Source organism: Schistocerca serialis, chromosome 5 (assembly GCF_023864345.2).
Source record: "Schistocerca serialis cubense isolate TAMUIC-IGC-003099 chromosome 5, iqSchSeri2.2, whole genome shotgun sequence".
Lineage (NCBI taxonomy): Eukaryota > Metazoa > Arthropoda > Insecta > Orthoptera > Acrididae > Schistocerca > Schistocerca serialis.
The window spans coordinates 519,424,391-519,448,483 of record NC_064642.1 but is presented as its reverse complement, the minus strand read 5'-3'; the positions used below and the strand labels follow the sequence as shown (position 1 = coordinate 519,448,483).

The 24,093-nt window shown below is 41.1% G+C and overlaps 1 protein-coding gene across 1 annotated transcript in view; it reads left to right on the top strand.

Moving 5' to 3' along the window:
* LOC126482056 (carboxypeptidase B-like) overlaps positions 1-24,093 on the top strand; it is a 139,546-nt gene that overhangs the window by 89,448 nt on the left and 26,005 nt on the right. The window contains exons 6-7 of the mRNA XM_050106032.1: positions 6,001-6,097; positions 19,617-19,762. Coding sequence (XP_049961989.1) covers positions 6,001-6,097; positions 19,617-19,762 — 243 coding nt within the window. The remainder of the gene's footprint in view (positions 1-6,000; positions 6,098-19,616; positions 19,763-24,093) is intronic.

Sequence of the window (24,093 nt, the reverse complement as noted above, 5' to 3'; positions counted from 1 at the left end):
TTGTTTCCTTTACTGCTTGCTCAATATACAGATTGAGTAACATCGGGGATAGGGTACAACCCTGTCTCACTCCCTTCCCAATCACTGCTTCCCTTTCATGCCCCTCGACTCTGCCATCCGGTTTCTGTACAAATTGTAAATAGCCTTTCGCTCCCTGTATTTTACCCCTGACACCTTCATAATTTGAAAGAGAGTATTCAAGTCAACATTGTCAAAAGCTTTCTCTAAGTCTACAAATGCTAATTACGTAGGTTTGCCTTCCCTTAATCTATTTTCTAAGACAACTCGGAGGGCCAGTACTGCCTCACGTGTTCCAACATTTCTACGGAATCCAAACTGATCATCCCTGAGGTCAGCTTCTACCAGTTTTTCCATTCGTCTGTAAAGAATTCGTGTTAGTATTTTGCAACCGTGGCTTATTAAACTGATAGTTCGGTAATTTTAACATCTGTCAACACCAGCTTTCTTTGGGATTGGGATTATTATATTCTTCTTGAAGTCTGAGTTTTTAAAATATTTTCTCTAAATTTCAAAAGAACCGAAACTGTGCATTATTTTCACATATATTTAGAGATTGTTTTCAATATTTTCTCTAAATATATGTGAAAATAATGCACAGTTTCGGTTGTTTTGAAATAACATAATGTATGTGTTTATGGCGTTTAACCAACGTTATTCTGTGAATGATGAATGAAAACCAACTCAGCTGTCTTATTACACATTTATTGTGTTAAGCGTTTTCGTTCGCTGAACACCTTCAGGTTCCCTGCACTTAAACAAAACAAGAAATTAGGCTAAAGCTACAGCACCTGAACGAATATAATAGGCAACACCCACTGATAACAGCTTTATACTAAATGCTCACCGAGCTGCACTTGAGTCAAGACGCTAATTGTCGTACGTGATGTTAAAGATCAAACCCAGAGACAATGACCATAAACATCCTACTGACAGCCTGGTGGAAGTATAGCGAACAGACACGGCCTTCTGCTTATAGTAAACTGGGCAGACAGAGCCGCTCCACGGCAGAGGTAAACATGTATACATAATACTTGGCCCCTGTCGAGAGCGATACTCGACTGTACGATCATAATAGATACAAGCAGTGACAAAGCCCTAAGTGCTGAACTGATATTGAAAAGAGCGCAATTAATTCCAAAAACTGAAAAGTTGAACCGAACAAAAGTTAACAACGCAACTGTGCACAGTGACAAGGGATAGGTAACAGTGCTTACATGAAACTACGTCATCATTTGATAGTTATGACAGTAATTGAATAATTGTAAAATGCAGCTGCAAAATAACTATGTAAAATATATAACTAACGGTAATTTTGATCTCACAGAACGACCACAAATCACTGATTACATAATTAGAAAAGATGCTTTGTCTCTGAAAGTGTAAAACAGCTACAGCAACCGAACTGGTGGTTGTCGTATGATGTTAATAATTTTTACTTCACAATCGATTATATAATGTAAATGGTATGGCGTTATCAACCTAACCATGATACAGCTTCTTTTAACCACTGACGTATGTTCTCTTCCATGGAAAAATAGTTCTAATTTAACATAGCTCTCTTGTAAATTTATTAGCAGCGTCTACCACAGGACACACTCAGTGACATCTAATAATAACGTGAGCAATTTCAGAGATTTGCACGATATAGGCCACAGTCACATAGGTCGTGAGTAAATGTTTGTAGAGTCCATCACTTGCGGTAGAGCACTCCCGATAAAGTCTCATGTCACTGCAGCAAGTCGAGAAGTCGAATTACGTAGAGTCCAGTGGAGTGGAGCGATTTTGTAATGAGAGTCCAGCGGTAGGGAGGGGGGAAGACGGTGGCGTATCGTATTTGGTGATGATTTGCTTGAGATCGCTACGCGAAGAGAAACCGACTTCCGCCTGTCCTGAGGGCAGTTGTCTTGCCTCCTTCGTAGTTCCCCAGGGGGTCAATTTGCTTTCCGGTGGTCAAATCATATAGTTGCCGCTGCTTGCGGCTTGTAGCTGACCCGTCAGCGTGTCCGACTGCCATACACAGAAATCTGGTCGAGAACGCATTTCTCCCAGTGATTTTTTTCTTGGTGAGAGGACTAAAACGAGGTTAAGTCATCCTCATGTCCAGTCGATCGGCTACTAGAAACTGGAGAAGCAGCTCCGAGTTCTGGAAAGGTGACAGAGGCGAGGAAAGCGATGTGCTCATTCCATGCTCCTCCACAACCCAACCGAATAACTGCATGTGGCTCAGGACGACACGGCGGTCGGTCGATATCGCGTGGAGCTGCGTTTTCTTGAACTTACGAAAAGTTCTTACCACCAAGAAACATACAACATGCTGGGTAGTTCACAGTTATAGAAAATAAATTTCACTTAGCAAACAAGTGTTTCAAATTGGTACAGTGCTGTGACGAACTTGGGCTGCCACACACGTCTTAAGCATAGGGCAGTAATACACTAATCTGAGAAATATAGTGTTTCAAACTGCAAATTAATTGCTTATGATATAAAAATTAATAGTACGAGAATCCAGTCCAAGTTGCAAATACTTTACTTTTTATTCATTCGATCACTAGTTTCGGGGCGAGATCCATTTTCAAATCAACATAACAAAGTCAAAAATTTCAGATTATGCACTGTAAATGTACATTACACATTTTTTGAAACCTTCGGAATGCCACTTTCGAAATTCTTATGTTGATTTGAAAATGAGTCTCGGCCCCAAATTAGTCATCGAATGAATAAAAAGTAAAATATTTGCAACTTGGAATGGTTTTTCGTTCTATTGGTTAACAGAAGTCGCTGACCCAAGTTACTCCGCCATGCTGGAAGTTCGTAGGTACAAAAATCTTTTAATGGTGCAAAATATTTAGTCTACTGAAGAATCGTTCGTCACACGTGGACGTCGGACTGAAGCTTATGAGATTTTCTTAAGTAAGAGAGTTCTCCCTTAAAAAGGCTGTGGTTTTCATCATCATATGACTGAATGATTGCTCTAGCCGTAAAGACGCTTCGTCGACGGGGTGGACCTTAATTTATTTCTTAAAATTAACTCATCATATGTCGTTGAGGTAAAGTATGATTACGAGGCTGTTATACGACGACGTTTAATTTTGGTCAGTATTGAGGAGTACAGCAAGAGTGGTTTTAGGGTTCAGTAAATCGTCTAAGCAAACATTTATTTAGGCTTATCTACGAACGAGTCAGACTCCTTTTTTCTTTTTTCTGAGTCATCAGTCTACTAACTGGTTTGATGCGGTCTGCTACAAATTTCTCTCCTGTGCCAACCTATTCATCTTAGAGAGGCACTTGCAACTTATGTCCTCAATTATATTCTGGATATATTCCAATATCTATCTTCCTCTACAGTTTTTGCCCTCTCCAGCTCCCTCTAGTACCATGGAAGTCATTTCCTGATCTCTTAACTGATGTCCTATCATCCTGTCCCTTCTCCTTGTCAGTGTTTTCCACATATTCCTTTCCTCTCCGATTCTGCGCAGTACCTCGTCATTCCTTACCTCATCTGCCCATATAATTTTCAACATTCGTCTATAGTACCACATCTCAAATGCTTCGATTCTCTTCTGTTCCGGTTTTCCCACAATCCATATTTCACTACCATACAATGCTGTGCTCCAAACGTACTTTTCAGAAATTTCTTCATCAAAATTAAGGCCTACGTTTGATACTACTAGAATTCTCTTGGCCAGGAATGTCCTTTATTTCAATGCTAGTCTGCTTTTGATGTCCTCTTTGCTCCGTCTATCAATGGTTACTTTGCTGCCTACGTAGTGGAATTCCTTAGCTTCATCTACTTCGTCACCTTCAATCGTGATGTTAAGTGTCTCACTTTTTTCATTTCTGCTACTTCTGATTACTTTCGTCTTTCTTCAGTTTACTCTCAATCCATATTCTGTACACATTAGGCTGTTCATTCCATTCAGCAGATATGGTAATTTTTCCTCACTTTCATTCAGGAAAACAATGTCACCAACGAATCGTATCTTTGATATTCTTTCATCTTGAATTTTAATTCCACTTTTGAATCTTTCTTTTATTTCCATCATTGCTGCTTTCATGACCAGACTGAACAGTAGTGGCGGAAGACTACATTCCAATTTTACACCCTTTTTAATCCGAGTGCTTCATTCTTGGCCGTCCAATCTTAGTATTCCCTTTTGGCTCTGTACACATTGTGTATTACCCATCTCTCCCTGCAGCTTAGCCCTATTTTTCTCAGAATTTCGAACATGTTGTACCACTTTACATAGTCGAACGCTTTTTCAGATCGACAAATCCTATGAATGTCTCTTGATTTTTCTTTAGTCTTGTTCCCATTATCAGCCGCGTAGTCAGAACTGCACCTCTGATGCCTTTACCTTTCCTAAAACCAAACTCATCGTCATCTATCACATCCTCACTTTTCTTTTCCATTCTTCTGTATATTATTCTTGTCAGCAACGTGGATGGATGAGCTGTTAAGCTGATTGTGCGATAATTCTCGCACTTGTCAGCTCTTGCAGTCTTCGGAATTTTGCGTGGAAGATGTTTTTCCGAAAGTCAGATGGTACGTCGCATTCTACACACCAACGTCAATAGTCGTTTTGTTACGACTTCCCCTAATGATTTTAGAAATTCTGTTGGAATATTATCTATCCCTTCTGCCCTATTTGATCTTAAGTCCTCCAAAGTTCTCTTAAACTCTGATTCTATACTGGATCCCCTATCTCTTCTAAACCGGTTCCTGTTGCTTCTTCTATCACATCAGACAAATCGTCCCCTCGTAGAGGCCTTCAGTGTAATCTTTCCATCTATCAGCTCTTTCCTTTGCACTTACCAGTGGATTCCCATTGCACTCTTAACGTTACCAACCTTGCTTTTAATTTCACCGAAGGTTGTTTTGACGTTCCTATATTCTGAGTGAGTCCTTCAGACAATCATTTCTTTTTCATGCAGCAATTTCGTCTTATCTTCCCTGCATTTCTTACTTATTTCATTCCTTAGCAACTTTTATTTCTGTGTTCCTGAATTTCCCTGAACAATTTTGTACTTCCTTCTTTCCTCGATCAACTGAAGTATTTATTCTGTTACTCATGGTTTCTTCGCAGTTACCTTCTTTATACCTATGTTTTTGTTTCCAAGATCTGTGATTGCCCTGTTTAGAGATGTCCATTCCCCTTCAAACGTACTGCCTGCTGAGCTATTCTTTATTGCAGTATCTACAGCTTTAGAGAGCTTCAGGTATATCTCGTTATTACTTAGTACTTCTGCATCCCGCTTCTTTGCGCACTGATTCTTCCTCCAATCTCTTAAACTTCAACCTACTCTTCATCATTGCTACATTGTGATCTGAATTTATATCTGCTCCTGGGTACGCGTTACAATCCAGCACCTGATCTCCTCATCTCTGTCTGACCATGATGTAATCTAACAGAAATCTACCGTATCACCTGGCCTTTTCCAAGTACATACTATTGCTTATAGTCAGGCAGTGTATTACAACACATTTTTTCTTGTCTGTTTAATCTGCACTCGTGAGTGAAATGAGGGACATTGTGCTTTATCGTCTTCAACACTCTGATAACGAAGTTTCCAATGAGGGGCGAGGCGTCCCACAACGAATGGAGAATGGAAAGAAGAATATGTAGTGCAGAGAAGCAGAATCAACTGGAGAAAAGAGCATATCTATTGCACTGAAAGCTGTCAGCCGGCCGGAGTGGCCGAGCGGTTCTAGGCGCTACAGTCTGGAGCTGCGTGACCGCTACGGTCGCAGGTTAGAATCCTGCCTCGGGCATGGTTGTGTGTGATGTCCTTAGATTAGTTAGCTCTAAGTAGTTCTAAGTTCTAGGAGACTAATGACCTCTGATGTTAACTCCCATAGCGCTCAGAGCCATTTGAACCAAGTTTCGGGTCAACAGGAAGTACCCTACAGGTTTGCTTTATGACTGTATATTTTCCTGTATAATGTTCTGAATCCTACTGAATCAGTATTTTTGTCTTTAGGATCGTCTGTGGCGGAAGACACGTTCATACCAAGGCAGTGACGACCCTGACTGTATGGGAGTCGATGCAAACAGGAATTATGACTTCCACTGGGGAGGTGAGTACTAACGTGTTACTTTATCCTCTCACACAAGCACCCTTATGGAGTGTGCCCACTTGAGTTAGACGTACAATATTTGATCAAAAGTCTCAGGACACATGTTAGTGTCCATCCCTTGCCTTAACGATGGCTGTTTCAATGAGGCATCTGAATGTTTGTGGAGGAAGGGCATCCCATCCTTCCTCAAGAGCTGAGGCCACAGAAGGTACTGATGTTGGACGCTAGGATGTGGGGAGAAGTCTACATTCTAAGTCATCCCAATTCTTTTGGATTCAGGTCGGGATTCTGGGCAGCTCAGTCCTTATCAGAAATGTTGTTGTCCACAAACCTCAGAGGCGCTGTTTTATGGCAGAATGCATTATCATGCTGATACACACAATCATCGTCTCAAATCAGCTCCTCTACTGTACGCGTTGTGCAAGTGGTGTAAAATGTGTTCACATCCTTTCAGATTTACTGTTTTCTTAAGTGAAACAAGGGTGTCACACCCTAACCATCATAAACAAACGGTTCAAAGGGCTCTGAGCACTATGAGATTTAACTTCTAAGGTCATCAGTCCCCTAGAACTTCGAACTACTTAAACCTAACTAACCTAAGGACATCACACACATCCATGTCCGAGGCAGGATTCGGTGACCATAGCGGTCGCGCGGTTTCAGACTGTAGCGCCTAGAACCGCTCGGTCACCCCGGCCGGCCATCATAAACACCTTCATACCGTAACACTGCGTCCTACGCACTTCATTCTTAGCCCTAAACATGATGGCAGCTAACATTCTCCAAGCATTCGTCAAAGCGAAATACTTCCAGCTGATTTCCACAAAGTATAGCGTGGTTCATTATTCCAGATCACTCGTTTTTAGTGATCGACTGTCCATTGGCGTCGCTCTTTAGGCCACCTCAAGCCTCGATTAACGTTGACTACAGAAGTGCGTGGCTTACGACGTTCTACTCGGTCATTGTACCCCATTCTTTTTAACTCGCCATGCACGGCAATCTTTCCATTGACATGAGATTTTTGGCAACCACTCTCCGCATTACCGATAGTCGATTTGGACTGCCTCAGAAAGGTTGAGATGTCGCTAGTGGATTTATTTGAAGTCACTGAGCTCTCATGAATGACCCATTGTGCTGCTAACGCTTGTCTACTGACAACACAATACTTTCCACCTCCTTTTATACTGGCGGGTGCGCCTCTCGTGAAATCTAGTGGTCAATTCCGGGTTACATGTGGGTGTCCATATACTTCTGATCAGATAGTGTATGGTTAGCTCATTTCAGTGAATAGAAGTCACCGCATGTATAGACAGCAGCAGGCGAATTTAAATTCTGTACAAGCAATCTTGATTTAATTTTCCTTCGAAAATCACTGATAGCTTGTACCTGGATAAAGCAGAACGGGCCCATGGTGGTTACTTCACTCATATTTTCAGCGGAAGTGTGAAGAGAAGGTCGATTAGTTTCGGACAACGGATTATATCAGACAAGGGTTGGTCCTAATTTCCAGCACTAATAGAAGCAGTCCAAGCTCCACTGCAATATTAACTTCGGTGGAACAAAACTACTCAAACGATTTTGAACCAAACAACTGTGCGTTTCGGTGTGGTAATACGTTACCTGTTGCTAGTTTGTTTTTCGGTGCACGAATTAATATCGAAGTGTTGTGTTTTGTATGGATGTAGGTAATGTTACACTTTTATTGTGTCTGTGGATACAACTGGCATTATTCTCTGTATTGGGGGCTGTGACAATGTGTAGCCCAAGGAAAAACAATCGAATGTTATAATACCAATGTGGTGCATTTGTGTTGTATCGGTGTAATTTCTCCTCCAATCTTTTCTACGTAATTCTGTAGCTCTCAATTCGTTCGAGCAATCAATCATTCATGATAGGAAATACAGTCATAGCTCAGTCACTCAAAATGATTCTGAAATTTTACTTGTTAGAATGAAATCAGGCGATGATTCTTCTTCTCTGCAGGCTCGTGCTTTGCGGCAGTCTGCTAATCTATTATTTGAAGGAGCAATCTATATATATTTCCTTTTAATCGTACAGTTCGTATCAATTATCTTCTGTGATAAATCTCAATAATCCGAATACAGTTCTTCCAAACCAAGCTCAGGCTAATCGGCACGAAGACAATCTTGGAAGCTCCCTTTCTTTTTTTTTTTTAACAACCACCAGAGAGAGTACTACAAAGAATACTTATGCGCTCATGGCATAGCTATTGTATGAGCTACTTTTCGCATGGATTCTGCGAGTATGAAGATAGAAAATTAGTAAACGTCATTCAAGGGTAGAATTGTATCTGAATAATTCATCGAATATAAAGAGATATTACAGGGGGCTGTGACAATGTGTAGCCCAAGGAAAAACAATGGAATGTTATAATACCAATGTGGTGCATTTGTGTTGTATCGGGAAAAGCAGTTCTGTGTTTTATGGAGTAAAAAGATATCATAAAAACTTAAATTTGTAACACACGTTTCTTTAATAGGCAAATATGGAATGTCGTGACATAAATTGGATTAAAATAACATTGAGACTGTAAAAATACTCGGACCCCTTAAAATGACAATCAAGAAAGAGCATGAGAAATCTTCATTTCCAAGAAGTACTTTAGGTGATAGACTTAAAGCTTTACGCGAAAACAAGAAGCTATCCATAAATCTATTTTAGGTAATAACAAGTTTTTTCCGAGAACGTTCGGTGATGAACTGGGAACAATGCCGTACGATAAGTGGAAGTGGAAAGGTAGTAAGCCTAGGATCTGGGAACGAAAGAGGTAGACTAAGAAATATTTCTACCAAAGGAATAACTCATTTTATTTTTGAAAAGCCAGTACTGCAAAAAAAAATATTCTCAAATTTATAACCGTGAGGCTTAATAATAGAATAAGGAATGAATTAGGTTTTAAAATGACAAAAGGCAGTCTCATTAAAAATGACAAGAAACAAAGGGACACAATAAAAGGTATGAAATCAGACAACTTTATAAACATTTAATGTTCAGTAATTTCCGAGCTCTTAATATATAATCCATACACATTATAAAAGTGCATGTATTTACGTTCCACGTCTCCTTCTAAACCAACGGATCAGTTTCAACCAAACTTGGTAAACTGGTCTGAAAAAAGTCACTGTGTGAGTAAGAAAGACCCACCTCTCGAAGGGGTAGGTGTTAGGGGGGGGGGGGGGTGGAAGAGGAGCCTAGTTCACGACGCGCAAGTAGTCAGGATATATTCATCCCAGTACTTAGACCACTTAGTGACTTGCAACGAACTTTACATGTAATTTCCAACCTTTACGAGACTTTTTCTCGCTGTCAACCCCCACAAAACGATGAAAGGAAAAAAACATTTATCGCTTACTACACTTTCGCTGTTCGTGCAGTAAAACTACCAGATCAGGCATGCCCCTTCAATTTATTACTTTTTTACTACTAACTCTATTTGCAATACATTTTGTAGATAATATTCACATACACCAATGAATGTACATGCAAAAATATATCATTGTACAACACGTTGTTTAGGGGACATGATCTCATAAACATTGAGCTGCTTGAAAACGGAACTGCAGAACGAAATTCACTAGAAGTACAGATGGAACATGTGCATAAATATGTTAAATATATGTGAAATATGTATGACATGTACGTACGTGAGCAAATTAACGGGTAAAAAGCTCCTCCTATACCTTGAAATCCATTTGAACCAGCTTTGGTACACATATTACTTACTATCTGGAAAGAAATATTGTGGGGTAAGAATCAGTAACGTCATATTAGGATGCGGGTGATAACGTGGAGACGTAAGGGGGGGGGGGGGGGCGAGTAGATGGATAGGGAAAGGAAACGGAGGGAGATGGACAGTGAGAGAGGAAGGCAGAGATGAACAGAGCGAGGGGGAGGAGGAGATGCACAGAGAGAGGGAAGAGGACAAGATGGACAGATCGAGGGGAGAGGAGGAGATGAGCAAAGAAAGAAAAGAAGAGGAGATGGGCAGAGAGTGGCACGGTACGTCAGACCACGCGGCTACCCTATTCGGCTCTATCGATGGGAGCTGACACACGGTTCAAGACTTTCGAAGTAATCTGGATTCCATACCACATTTGTATTGGCTGTGTCCATGCAGAGCTGAAAGATCTTTAGTATACTTTTTATAAATGTTTCACTAAGGGTTAAGCTAATATTTCAGTAACTTATAGTTATTTTAGTTTGAAACTTACTTGTAACAAATACGACTTTCCATACACGACAATCTCATGAAACACACCAAAAATTTAAACAAGCAAAATAGAAAGTTTGGGAAAAATATAAAAAAATCAACCAAAGTATTCTGTTATGAAATTGCTTTTTATAATTTTTTTTAAAATTACAGAATATGGCCAATTGTAGACCGCTTGGAACGTAAGACAAAGGCACAATCTTTTTCTTTTTATCTTCAGAGAATTTCTTCGTGCTTTGGCTGATGGCCTGCCTCTGTTCATTTGACATCACCCTTCCAGGTTGTAAATTTTGTTGTTGGAAAGGAAATTTTGCACTGTCGATCAGTAGCCTGAAAATTCCCCTGCTCTGTATGGTGTTTCTGACACGTTAGGTTTTCTCAATTCCTTTCTTGTTTCTTCCAGCCATCCGGTGGTGTTTTTTAATTAGGAAATGAAATTAAAAATTTTCTTCGTTACCATATTGTGATTAATTCTGTAAATATGGCCGTGAAACTTTAATCTCCTCTTTCTGATCGTGTCTGCGATCGTTTCAATGTATTTGTATAGATTACCATTTCTCCTCTTCGTCCTGTTATCTTTGTTCTTTTGTGATCCTAAAATTTTTCTGAGTATTTTCCTTTCTTTCTTTTCCAGTTCTTCTGCTTCAAATCTTTTGTTCAGTCTTAGGCATTGAGATACGTAAAGCGATTCCTGTTTAATTACTGTTGCTTAGTGTTTCATTTTTCCCTGGCATGATACTGAACTTTTATTATATCGGTTTTGGGTGAGTACGTATACTGATTCCATTTTCTTCTATCTTTCCTTACTTCTGGTGTTATCTAATCCATTTTATTGTGGTTCAAATGGCTCTGAGCGCTATGGGACTTAACTTCTGAGGTCATCAGTCCCCTAGAACTTAGAACTACTTAAACCTAACTAGCCTAAGGACATCACACACATCCATGTCCGAGGCAGAATTCGAACCTGCCACCGTAGCGGTCGCGCGGTTCCAGACTGTAGCCCCTAGCACCTCTCGGCAACCACGGCCAGCCCATTTTATTGTACCTGTTCTCCCAAATACTTAAAGTTATCAACTCTTTCGATATTTTCATGTTGTGGTTGTATATATTTTACTCTGTTGCGTTTATGTTCCGTGTATGCCGTTTTCTCTTATGATATTGCACTGATCAGCCAGAACATAGTGACCACTTATCTAATAGGCTGTATGTCCACCTTTGGCACGGATAACAGTGGTGACGCGTCATGGCGTGGAAACAATGAGGCCTTGGTAGGTCGCTGTAGGCATTTGGCACCACATCTGCGCACACAAGTCACCCAATTCCTATAAATTTCGGGGAGGGTGGGTATGAGGTCTGACTCCACGTTCAGTCACATCTCAGATGTGTTCGATTGGGTTCAGATCTGGCGAGTGGGGGGGTGGGGTGGGGGGTGAGGGGTGGGGGAGGTAGTACATAAATTTGAACTCGCCACTTTGTTTCTCGAACCACTCCACACTTCTGGCTTTGTGATATGGCGCATTGTCTTGTTGCAAAATACCACTGCCTTCTTGAAACATGATCGTCATGATGGGATGTACGCGGTCTGCAGCCAGTGTAAAGTAGTCCTTGGCCATCATGGTGCCTTGCACGAGCTCCGCTGGACGGATGGATTCCCGTGTGAATGTTCTCCAGAGTATAACGGAGCCGCCGCCGGCTTGCCTCCTTCCCACAATACATGTGTCAAAGGGATGTTGTCCTGGAAAACGACGGATTCGCGCTCTCCCATCGACATGATGAAGAAGGTATCGGGATTCATCAGACAATGGAACGTTCTGCCACTGCACCAATATCCAGTGTCGATGATCAGGTGCCCATTTCAGTCGTAGTTGTCGATGTCGTGCTGTTAACATTGGCTCATGCATGCGTCGTCGGGTACGGAGGCCATTAATTAGGAGTGTTTGGTGCGCTGTATGTTCAGACACACTTGTACTGACCGGCATTTAAAGCCTGATGTTAGTTCCGCCACAGTTCGCCGCTGTCCTGTTTTACCAGTCTGCCCAGCCTACGACGTCTGACATCTGTAATGAGAGGTGGCCTCCCAACCTCAGCACATCTGAACGTGGTTTCACCCTGGTTTCGCCACGTTTTGAAAACACTCACCACAGCACTCCTCGAACACGCGACAAGTCGTGCAGTTCCCGAAATACTCGTGCTGAGCCTCTGGGCTATCACAATCTGTCATCGGTGAAACTCAGATATATCGGGCGCCTTCACCATTCTACACAAGGATAGCACGCTTATTGATAATAAATTCATCGTGCCAGTGTCTGACTATTCCTCACCAGGTGGCGCTGCTGTCAACTGGACTGGTTTATATGGATAATAGGCCGGTGGTCATAATGTTTTGGCTGGTCAGTGTAGTAATCTGGTTTTAGCTGCAATTTCGTGAAGTGTTCCTATCATTATCTTTACATCTGTTTTGTCCTTAGAAATTACTGAAATTTCATCAGCAAAGGCGAGACATTTCACCTCAAATCTTCCTCTTCCTTGTCCTAAAGCAACTCCTTCGATGTTTTTCTCTTGTAGTTCTTTATCCCAGTCTCTCATGACCTTGTCTTAGACCAGACTGGGTAGAATCTGAGAGATCCCATCGCTCAGCCGAACACCTGTGTTGATTATGAACTTCTCCGACAAATGTAACTTTTGAAGTTTTGTCTATGAGCGTCTGTTCGACTAATTGTCTGTTGGTCTTGTCGATACCTCCTTCTTCCAGTGTTAGGAATACTGTCTGTCTGTCTATAGAATCGTAGGCTTTTCTGAAATCAGTGTACATAACAACTTTGTTAACATTCCGCATTGTTCTGATCCTGAAGCTAATTTTCAAGTTAAAAATTTGCTCTGGGCACGATCCATTCTTTCTGAACCCCGCTTGGTACACTGCAATTGTGTTTTCTGCTTGACCTTCTATTTTATTCAGTAGAACTTTGGATATAATTTTGTATGTGACTGGGAGTAGAGATTGGTGTCGGTAAATGCTGGTGTTTATTCTGTCACACTAATTACTAAGCGTATGATTAAGGCATTCTTCCTCTCTCCCAGCAAACTTTAATAAATGGTTTCAGCTGCCAGCCTCCCTCCGAGTTTTCACATCTCAGCTAATACCCTGACTTCAACTGACGCTCTGTTGTTTTTCAGCTGGCCAATGTATTGTTCAATTAGATGCAGTGACGGTGGTTCCGAAGGTGGATTTCCCTTTTGAAGTTCTCTGAAAATTAGTCCTTGTGTTAGTTCCTCGCAGCTTAGAAGATATTTGAAGTATTTTGATTGTTACAGTTGTATGCGTTTTTGGTAATCAGTTTGCCTGTTGCATCTTTGAAGTGTAGGCTCATCGGCTTGGAACCAGTTGTTTCTTCTCTGAAAATTTTGTAGATGTTCCTAGTGTTGTTCTGACTGAAGTTTGTATCTATTTCCTCTAATCGTTTTTGTCATATTTCCGTTTCTCTGTTCGAATAATTTTTGATGTCTGTTTTCTGATCTCAGTGAATGTGTTCCAGTCTCTTTCCTTTTCTCAGGAGTTCCATTTTTTCCAAGCAGTTAGCTCTATCGCTTCGTCACATATCTTATTCCACAACCTATGTTTCCTTCTTCTTCGTAGTTGTTCTGTTCTTTCACCGTTCCTATCATTGCTTCTCTGATTTCGTACCAGTTTTCCATCTTCCTTGTGTGAATATTTTTAACGAATTCGTTCCTGCTTTCTGACAGAAATATTGTCTCAATTCTATGGACTTTTTAAATTTCGGAGTTTGTTTTTTTAGGTTGATATTTGACTTTCATTTCTGTTAAAAATGGTCCAAATCTCTTCCTAGCCCTCTTAAGACCTATACGTTCATTATTTCTCTTTGGTTTTGTTTGTTTATTGCCGCTATGCATTAGAAGAAGACCAGATCTTCTTTCTCCTTGGTAATTTTCTGAAAAAGGTAGACATTAGTTTTAAGTCAAGTTGTCTTCAGAAGACGATAAACCTTTCTCCATTCTTATTGGTGCGCTTGTGTGTAGGACAATTTCCTATTATTGCCTTATATTACTTTTCTCCGCCGATCTTTGAGTTGAAATCTCATACGAGTAGTTTTATATGGTGCTTTGGTATTTTTGATGACTCATTTTCTAGTGTCTCTCAAAATTTTTCAACATTTTCTGGATTTTTTCTGTTGTAATTGTTGGTCGGTACTTTTGCATTTGTGATGGTATAGCTCTTGTTTGCTGATCTAAACGTGAGAAGTGACATTCGCTCCGATGGGGACGCAAAATTTGTTATGGAATCTGTTAGATTCCGTTTGACCATGAAACCTGTTCCAAGCATAGTGATTTTCTGTTTATTCTATATGGCCGGTTTTCCATTATAGGTCATGCAACCCTCTGATTCAAATGTGTTCTCATCACCGTATCTGGTTTCCCGAACCGTTTGTATGAGTATGTTGCGTCTGTTTAACAAATCCGTCAATTCTTTAAGTTTCCCAGTCTTTAGTAAAGTGTTGATGTTCAGTGTGCCTAGCAAATGTTTTTTTCTTAGGCCGTGCGAGAAGTTCTAGGAAGCTCCGACTCTTCTTTACGTGAAGTTCTAGGCTCTCCAGAATCAGACGGCTTAGTTGCATCACTGTTTCCAGTGACGAAGGATTGTTTAGCTACTCAGTGTTTCCGCTCAGTGTTTACCATCACGTCTTGGTGGAAATTAAATTAGGAAGGAGTGTTTTAGCCCCTTCGTGGGATGTTACATCTTTGATCGAATGGACAGATGAGTCTTAACAGCCCCCCCCGCCCCTCCCCCAATATGGGAACATACGCCTTTCGTAGCTGACCACTTTGCTAATAGACGCTACTGATTTTTGCAGCCGCTGTCGGCATGTAGAGAGACCCTGACCATGTATCCACTTGTTGTAAGTCAGACACGACGTGGATTTTTGTTTGGTTGGTGGTCTGCCGCTTCCGCTAGATCTACTGTACTGAGGTCCGTCCTCTTCACCTTACAACCGTTGAAGTATCAGGAGAAACTTACTCGTCCACCTTCTTCACCGTTGAGATTCATATTTTCATTCACCTCAGAATCCCCTGATCTTCTTCATGTCAGCTCCCACGTTACTGACTAATTCCTCTCCCACGTCACCAAGTGACCAGGTATGAGAAATAGACTGTCCCGCATTGGTTATCTGGATCGTTGAGTACTGAGCCCCACGTGAAGGCTTAGTCCTGAAGACTTAGTTCTATTAAGTAATCAGTCATAGTGTGAAGAATGTATCAATACAAACTTCAGAAAAATATATGTAAATTCGTGAAAGGTTATTTTTCCGCGACTACTTGACCTTATCCACCCCCTTTCCTAAAGGTCTCAGTCTGACAGACGGCCAGTTCTCAAATTAAACACATTTGAAACTCCATCCTGAGTTTCTCGTTAAGTATGCAGTGCAACAATCAACGCTGCAGCAATTGTTGAAATTTCGAAAGTGTGAACATGCGCCGAGTTTGCTGTACATTTTGTAACTTTCCAGAATTGCCTTTTCTGGGATTTATTTTTATCAGAATTAGTTATAATAAAACTTAGGTCCTACAGGTAAAATGTGAATAAGAATTTTAATTGCATTGCTTACACGTTATTTGTAACAGTCTTGCAGGGTTCTGACGCAACCTGTCGGCAGTTATATTTAAGCAGCAGATAAAATCACAAGAACAGATATCAGTCATTTTAATGCGAAGCTTATCTCAGAATGCTCTCCATTCCTAGTAAATATATTTACTCAACTACAAACACAGGTGTTGCAATAGTGTAGCAGTTGCTAATTTACCATGTTCACGATAGTATTTGTCCTGTTTTCGTTATTTCTTTTTCTTTTTTGTTGCTGTACGACTGTTAATGTTGCGCAGGCAGAATATCCCAGAACAACAGCATGACAGCGAAATCATTAAACTCTACTGAGAACACGAGCCGTTTTTTACTAACAATGTTTCCAGCGCAGGATGAGCCCTAGCACTAGGCAGACAGGCTGCGACAGCTAGGAAGCTATATGCACTGACGGAAAAACGCTCAATACCAAACAATGATTAATGTAGAGTGATGAAATTTCGGGAATACATTTGTCTAGGTAATATATTTAAGTGATTACCATTGTAAGATCACAGGTTAATGTAGGCGCGAGATAAGAAATTGTAAATGTGAAATGCTGTTACATTAATAACCGATGTAATCGACAGAATGTTGAATAGAAGCATGCAAACGTACATGCATTGTGTTGTACAGGAATCAGATGCTGATTTGTGGGACGGAGTTCATAACTGCTGCACTTGGTCGGTCAATACAGGGACAGTTAGTGCTGTTTGCGGATAACGCTGAAGTTTTCGTCTGATGATGTTCCATATGTGCTCCATTGGAGATAGATCTGGTGGTCGAGCAGGCCAAGGTAACAAACCGACGTTTTGTAGAGCATGTTGGAACACATCCCCTGAAATGCTGTTCATGAATGGCAACACAATATATCGAATCATCAGACTGACATACAAATTTATAGTCAGGTTTCTTGGGATAACGACGAAAGTGCCGCTGCTGTCATAAGAAATCGCACTCTAGACCATAACTCCAGGTGAAGTTCCAGTGTGTCTAGCTTGCAAACAGGTTGGTTGCTGGTCCTCAATTGGCCTCCTTCTAACCAACACACGGCCATTACTGGCACCGAGGCAAAAGCAGCTCTCATCACAAAAGACAACAGAACTTCACCCTGCTATTCATTGAGTTCTTGCTTGACGCTTCTGAAGTCGCAAGTCGCGGTGGTTTGGGGCTAGTGGAATGCACGCTACACGGGGTCTGACTCGGAACTGTCCTTGAAGTAACCGATGGGAGCTCCTGCTGAAATTGCTGCTGCAGATGCAGTGCGATGCTCGAGAGCCATGCGTCGAACAGGATGGTCTTCCCTCTCGGTTGTGCCATGTGACCGTCCGGAGCCTGGTCTTCTTGCGACCATACTTTCTCGTGACCACGGCTGCCATCGGTCATGTATGGTGGCTACTTTCCTGCCAAGTCTTCCTGCAGTATCGCAGAAGGTGCGACCAGCTTCTCGTAGCCCTGTTACATGAACGCGTTCAAACTCAGTGAGGTGTTAATAATGGCGTCTTTGTCACCTTAAACGCGTTATTGGCTGACGTCAACTCGCCACGTCCAATCTTAAAGGTAATTAACGCTCACGAAAGTACAGCGTACATTTAAGCAGACCTCATATGCATCCTCATAGTAGCGCTAATAGCGCTAGTATAATGCGATTGGATGGAAATTTGAATAGACATAATATTTCAGACGTAGAAATACGCGTACCAAATTTCTTTCATGTCGCACAATTCCTTGGTGCTGCGATTTTTTTCCGTCAGCGTAATTCTAAGCAGCTTGCTGACGGTGAATCGTGACAGCGAGTCGGAAAGCTCGGTTCGAGATGGACGTGACGTGTTGCATGTTGAAACTGGAAAAGGTCAAGCTGGATTCATCCCATGCATGGGAACAATCATATCGACGGGTTGCATACACCTTAGGCTGCAGTGCAATGAATGCACAACCAATGGGGACGAGACGAATTCAGTGCAGCATGGCAAGAAGAGTAGGCACGAGTCCCTTCACGAGAAGATCGTAGAACTGCTCTACTGTGACGAATAAACGGATGTCAACAGCTGAAATCCGCGCGAAGGTTAGACAGAGTCTCCCCATGAAGTGTCGGAAACAGATTATTGGAAGCTGGATTCAGATCCCGAGTTGCCAGCCTCATTTACCGCTGATACCAAACCCACAGGTAACACTGACTTGCACGGGGTAGGACCAAGGAGTGGATCAAAGGAGAGAGTAGCACATATGGGGGTAAAGCACCCCCCCCCCCCAAAAAAAAGGAACTTTAGGAGAATAAAGTGGCATGGAAACTAAGAGCTCGGAAACAACAAGGACTGATAATAATAATGACAATGACACCTACAAAAAGCTACGTTTGACACAGGATACTTTCCAGTTCCCATGTGAATAAGTCGCTTCCTGACTGGTATCATTCCGACCAGACAAAGAGTACTTTCAGAGGCTGGCCGTACCTGCCGTCGACAACAAATGCGAAACCGTTTGCGAATCAACAGTCAGAACCGCAAACCACAGGAAACTCAGTAAGGAAAATTAAAAACTGCTTTTGAGAGGGTTTCAAGATAAAGAGAATAAAGATGTTAGGAGAAAACATAGCTGCAATTACTTCGCAAATCTTAACTATTTCCGAAAGACGTAGAAAATATTTTATTTTTAGATAATAATGCCAAACAATTTGTGAGGGGACTGACACATAATTTCCACATGGCAGATGTAGTTTACGTTACATTTTCAGTGTGATAGTAAGTGGCATTGTCTGTTGCGATACACTTTTTATCTCTTTTTGTTTTAATTTATAAGATTTATTTCTGGCAGTATGATATCGGAGTAGTTTTGTTTTGGTCGACCCATAGTTTATGGGACTATTTCCTTTTCGCTAGCCTAGTGAGAAACTACTCACTTCGAACTTCTATAGTTGTAGAATTACCGGCCGTGCTGAAGTAACATGTTATCTACAAGCTCGCTTGCTGTTGTTTGTTAGTTATGTGAGATTAGAATTCGTTCACCAAATAAAAAAATGGTTCAAATGGCTCTGAGCACTATGGGACTTAACATCTATGGTCATCAGTCCCCTAGAACTTAGAACTACTTAAACCTAACTAACCTAAGGACATCATACAACACCCAGTCATCACGAGGTTCACCAAATAAACTTCAGCTATCAGACTGCACTTCCCGATCTAGTGGGAGCTTCCACCACTACTGGCATCCCCTGCCTGCGCATGTAACTTTGTTGCCAAGTTTCTAAAAAGCACTGTGGATACTTTCGCTTTTAGATAAGGGGTGTTAATGGAATAGAAAAGATTTCAGTTCCATAGTGCCCTAGAAAAGTTGAATAAAAAGAAGAATGGATTTCCTTTGACGGGACCTCATACGTGTTATATTTCTATGTGTAGATACAGAAGGGAGGTAGATATGCGTTTCTTAATTCTCTTACTTGGTGTAAAACGTATTCCAGTTCGTATGAACGTGGAGGTGAAGTTTTCCCTGAGAACTCGACCTGCTTCTACTTTTTGTCTGCATTATTGGGAGAAAATATACAGAAATAAATGGAAATAGCAGGAATATTAGGGAAAATTTTCACGGATCGGCAGTGGAAGATTTTTTTTATGTTAAAAGATTCGCCTTGTACCTATGTAGCATTGTGTGTGGCGCAGGTGAGGGCTCCAGTACCGACCCTTGCTCGGAGACGTTCGCTGGACCTTCGCCCTTCTCAGAGCCAGAGGCGCGCAACCACGCCGCCTTCCTGAGGGCCAACAACGACTCCATCAGCCTCTACCTCACCCTGCACTCTTATGGACAGGTAGGTGTCGCTCGCGAGCCGTCTCACTGCTCACGTCGATGGAGAGCAAGGGGTTCAGTCACTACGTCTGCATGTATACGTGTACCCTGCAAACCTATGAGTAGTATATACATGTCAATACTAGCAGCTTTTTGTCGAATTCCATTCGCGTATTGCACGAGGGGAAAATGTTTATTTATTTACGTTTTCTCTTAATCTTTCGTAGAATACGAAGTTACTATCGATCGTTCCGTCTGCGATCGGCAGCGACACAGGTGCAGTGCACACGTCATGTAAGTCATCGAAGTGTATGTATATATATTGGAGAGGATGGAGTTTGCTCTGTTCAGCAATCCTGATTCATGTTTTGCTATATCATTGCAGGCGAATGTCACCACCTATCCTCATATACTCTGTGCACATGTATATAGTGACCTATTTATTATCATTTTATTACACTGATACATCTTATATCATTACATGATGATCGCTGGATTAATAAATAAACATACACTTTTACAGGATGTTAGAGGTATAATTGCGGATATTTCTAATAATGACTGAGGACTATGTATTGAACAACATTACATCAGGATTTGCTTCATTTGCAGACTAATAATTACAGTTATTACTAGTAGTATGTTTTCAGCTTGGTTAGTATCTCCAAGAAAGTTTGTAACAAGTAGGATATTAAAGTTTCTTTCCCCCTAGGCAGCAAGTCAGATTCTGAAATGTGGATGCATGGGGCCAAACGGAAAGCCTATACTGACAGACACAGTCCACTTCACAGTGCTCTTACGACCGCGCAGAGAACATCAGGCAGTAAATTAAGTGATGTTTCTGGGGGAAGACTGCTAGACGAAGACAAAAAAAAAAAAAAAACACCATATATAGTGAAGTTGGTATATATTTAGGTACGAATGATCACAATATCTGTATCTCTACCCGTAACACACTGTATATGTTTCTGTGACCAGATCCATGCTCTAGGCTAGCAATCAAAATACTGCTTGGGTCTGGGATTCGATCCCAACCACTGCTTAAATTTTGAGTAAAAATCATCAGCACTGGCGCCCGATGACTCCCAGTGTAAACAGCCATCCTCATTCTGCCAAGGGGCTTGTCAAAGAGGACAGAAGAGCGGAGAGTTTCACAGCATCCCCTTGCCCTTCTGGTGAGAAACTACCCATAAAAGGCGGAGAAATCAGCAATAATTGACGACATAAGGATGCAGAAGGCAATGGAAATACCTACCTTAAAAGACAACGATATACATCCACAGGACAAGTATAATCTTCATTGGCAGAAGATTCCGGATTAATCCCTCGTTTGGCTCTCCGGGTGGTGACTAGCAAAGGAGCAATAACTATGAGAAGAAGACTGAATAACCAACGAAAGAGTAACATTATACGAATCTGAGCGTGGAATGTCAGAAATTTGAACTGCCAGGGAAACTAGGAAATCTACAAAGGGAAATGCAGAGATTTAGTCTAGGTTAAGTGAGGTTCATTAAAGTGTAACGGTAAGAAGGATATCTGGTCATTTGGATGTGGGGTAATATCAACACCAGCAAAAAATGGTTTAACGGTAACATAGTTCGCTACGAAGATATGACAGAGTTACCGTGACAAGTTCAGTGAGAGTTGTTAACATAAGAACTGACAGCAAACCAACGCCAACAACAATAGTTCAGATATGTATGCCGACGTCACAAAGAGAGGATGAAGAAGTAGAGAAAGTACGAGAATATTTAGAGGGGAATTTAGTATGTAAAGAGAGATGTTAATCTAATAATCCTGGGGGACTGGAACGTATTTGTAGGGGAAGGAAAAAAAGAAAGAATTACCGGAGAATATCGAGTTGCTGATGGGAATGAGAAAGGAGAAAGCTTAATTCAGTTCCGCAATACACTTCAGCTAGTAATTTCGAATACACCATCCAGAAATCACAGGAGAAGGATGTGGAATACTAATGTACTGAGGAATTATGAGGTGCGCCTGAAATTCTTCCGTACTGCGATAACGAATACCACAGCAGACAGTTCAGTTGAACAGGAATGGACATCTCTAAAAAGGGCGATCACAGAAGTTGAACAGAAAAACACAGTCGCAAGGAAAGTATGTGCGAAGAAATCTTTGGTATTAGAAGAAATAAAGGTTTTACCCATTATGAAAGAGGATCATTGCAACTGTGATGGATAAACGTTTCCAGAAATAGCTACAACCAAACGCAGTTTGTGATAGTTAAATTTTTAGGATACCATGACTGGTTTTGAGTCACATAGCGACTTACCCTCAGATTGTACATATTATTAATAATTGTTCGTAACACTGTGGGGGCCACTGTGTGGAGCTATTAGCATCCATGTGTTTTTTTCCCCTAGTGCACACATTACCCCGGAAAATATAATTTATGTTTCCCTGTTATGTTAATTCTACAACACTGCGTAAACTTTGCAACAGATAACAACTACCACGTACTTTACAGGATGTAAACAAACCAAGGAATGTTGGAACACAGTAGGGATACAGCAATGCACGTCATTTAGCAGTAAAATAAATAGAAAGTGCAAAGAAAACAAAACGAAGTGGGTTTAAGAAAATTGTGAAGAAACAGAAAAAAATGCTAGTCGAGAAGACTAATTCAGCATACAGAAAAGCCAAAACAACCTCCGGTGAAATTAAAAAGTAAATGCGTCAACATTGAGAGTGCAATGGGAATTCCACTATTATGCGCAGAGGAGAGGGCAGATAGGGGGGGAAGGAGTATACTGCAGGTCTCTACAAGGGGGAAGAACAGTCTGATGACATGAGAGAAGAGGAAACGAGATTCGATGTGGACCCCATAGGGGATTCAGTATTAGTCATAGTTCAACAAAGCTTTGCAAGACTTGTTATCAAATAAGGCAGAAGGAGTAGATAACGTTCCTTCGGAACTTCTAAAATAATTGAAAGAAATGAGAATCATAAGGCTATCTAAGTTTGTGCGTGGAATCTATCAAACTGGAGACATACCGTCACACTTTCAGAAAAATATCGTCTAAATATCCTGAAGAAAACAAGGGCAGATACATGTGAGAACTGTCACATATTCAGCTTAACAGCTCATGCTTGGAAGTTGCTGACAAAATGATCTGCAGAAAAAGTGAAACGATTTTGGCTTTCGGAAAGGTAAGAGCACCGTCGAGCCAAGTCTGTTGCTGCGCTTCATAATGGAAGCAAAGCTTAAGAAATATCAAGAGATGTACATAAGATTTGTCGACACTGAATAGAGTTTGACGATGTGAAATGATGCAATATATTTCGAAATTCCGAGAAAAGTAGGAGTAAGTTGTAGGGAAAGACGGATGGTATACAGTACAAGAACCAGGAGTCAACAGTAAGAACGGAAGACCGAGAACGAAGTGCTCGTATTAAATGTATAAGACAGGTATGCAGTATTTCGCCTCTAGTGTCCAATCTAATGTAGAAGAAAATAAAAGAAAGATACAAGAGTGGATTTAAATTAAGTGTGAACAGATATCACTGCTGAGATTCACTGACGACATTGCTGTTCTCAAGAGAAAGAGAAGAACAATTACAGTGTTTGCTGAATGAAATGAACATTCTAATGAGTAGAGAATTTGGATTGAGAGTGAACCGAAGAAAGACGGTTGTAATGAATGATAACAGCAACGAGATTAGCGACAACAGTAACATCAAAACTGTTGATGACGATGTGGACGAAGTTAAGGAGTTCTTCTAGCTTGGAAGCAAAATAAAGCATGATGAAAGATGCAAGAAGGGCATAAAAAGCATAGTGGCACAGGCAAGGAAATTCTGTAAATGTAAAGCACTGTAAGGTAGTGAATCAAGGACTGTGGGAAAACTGGAAAAGAACGGTATCGAAGCATCTGAGACGTGGGGCTACAGAAAGATATTGAAAATTAGGTGAACTGATAAGGCAAGAAACGAGGAGGTTCTCCGTGGAATCAGCGAAGCAAGGAACGTATGGAAAACACTGACAAGAAGAAGGGACAGGACGATAAGAAATAAGGGAACAACTTCATACTACTAAGTGGAGCTGCAGAGGGTAGAAACTGTATGGGAAGACAGAGACTGGAGTACATTCATCGAATAATTGATGGCGTAGGTTTCAAATGCTACTCTGAGATGAAGAGGTTGTAAGAAGAGAGAAATTGGAGGCGGGTCACATCAAAGCAGTCAGAAGACTGATGGTTTAAAAGTAAAAAAAATTGCCTTAAGCATATTGCCCCAGAACTGAATTAATAATTGGGTCCGTTTCCGATTCGGACCAAGGCTTCCGTGAGCTTCCCGTTTCGTTGTAAACAAAATCCCAGGAACTCGAAATCC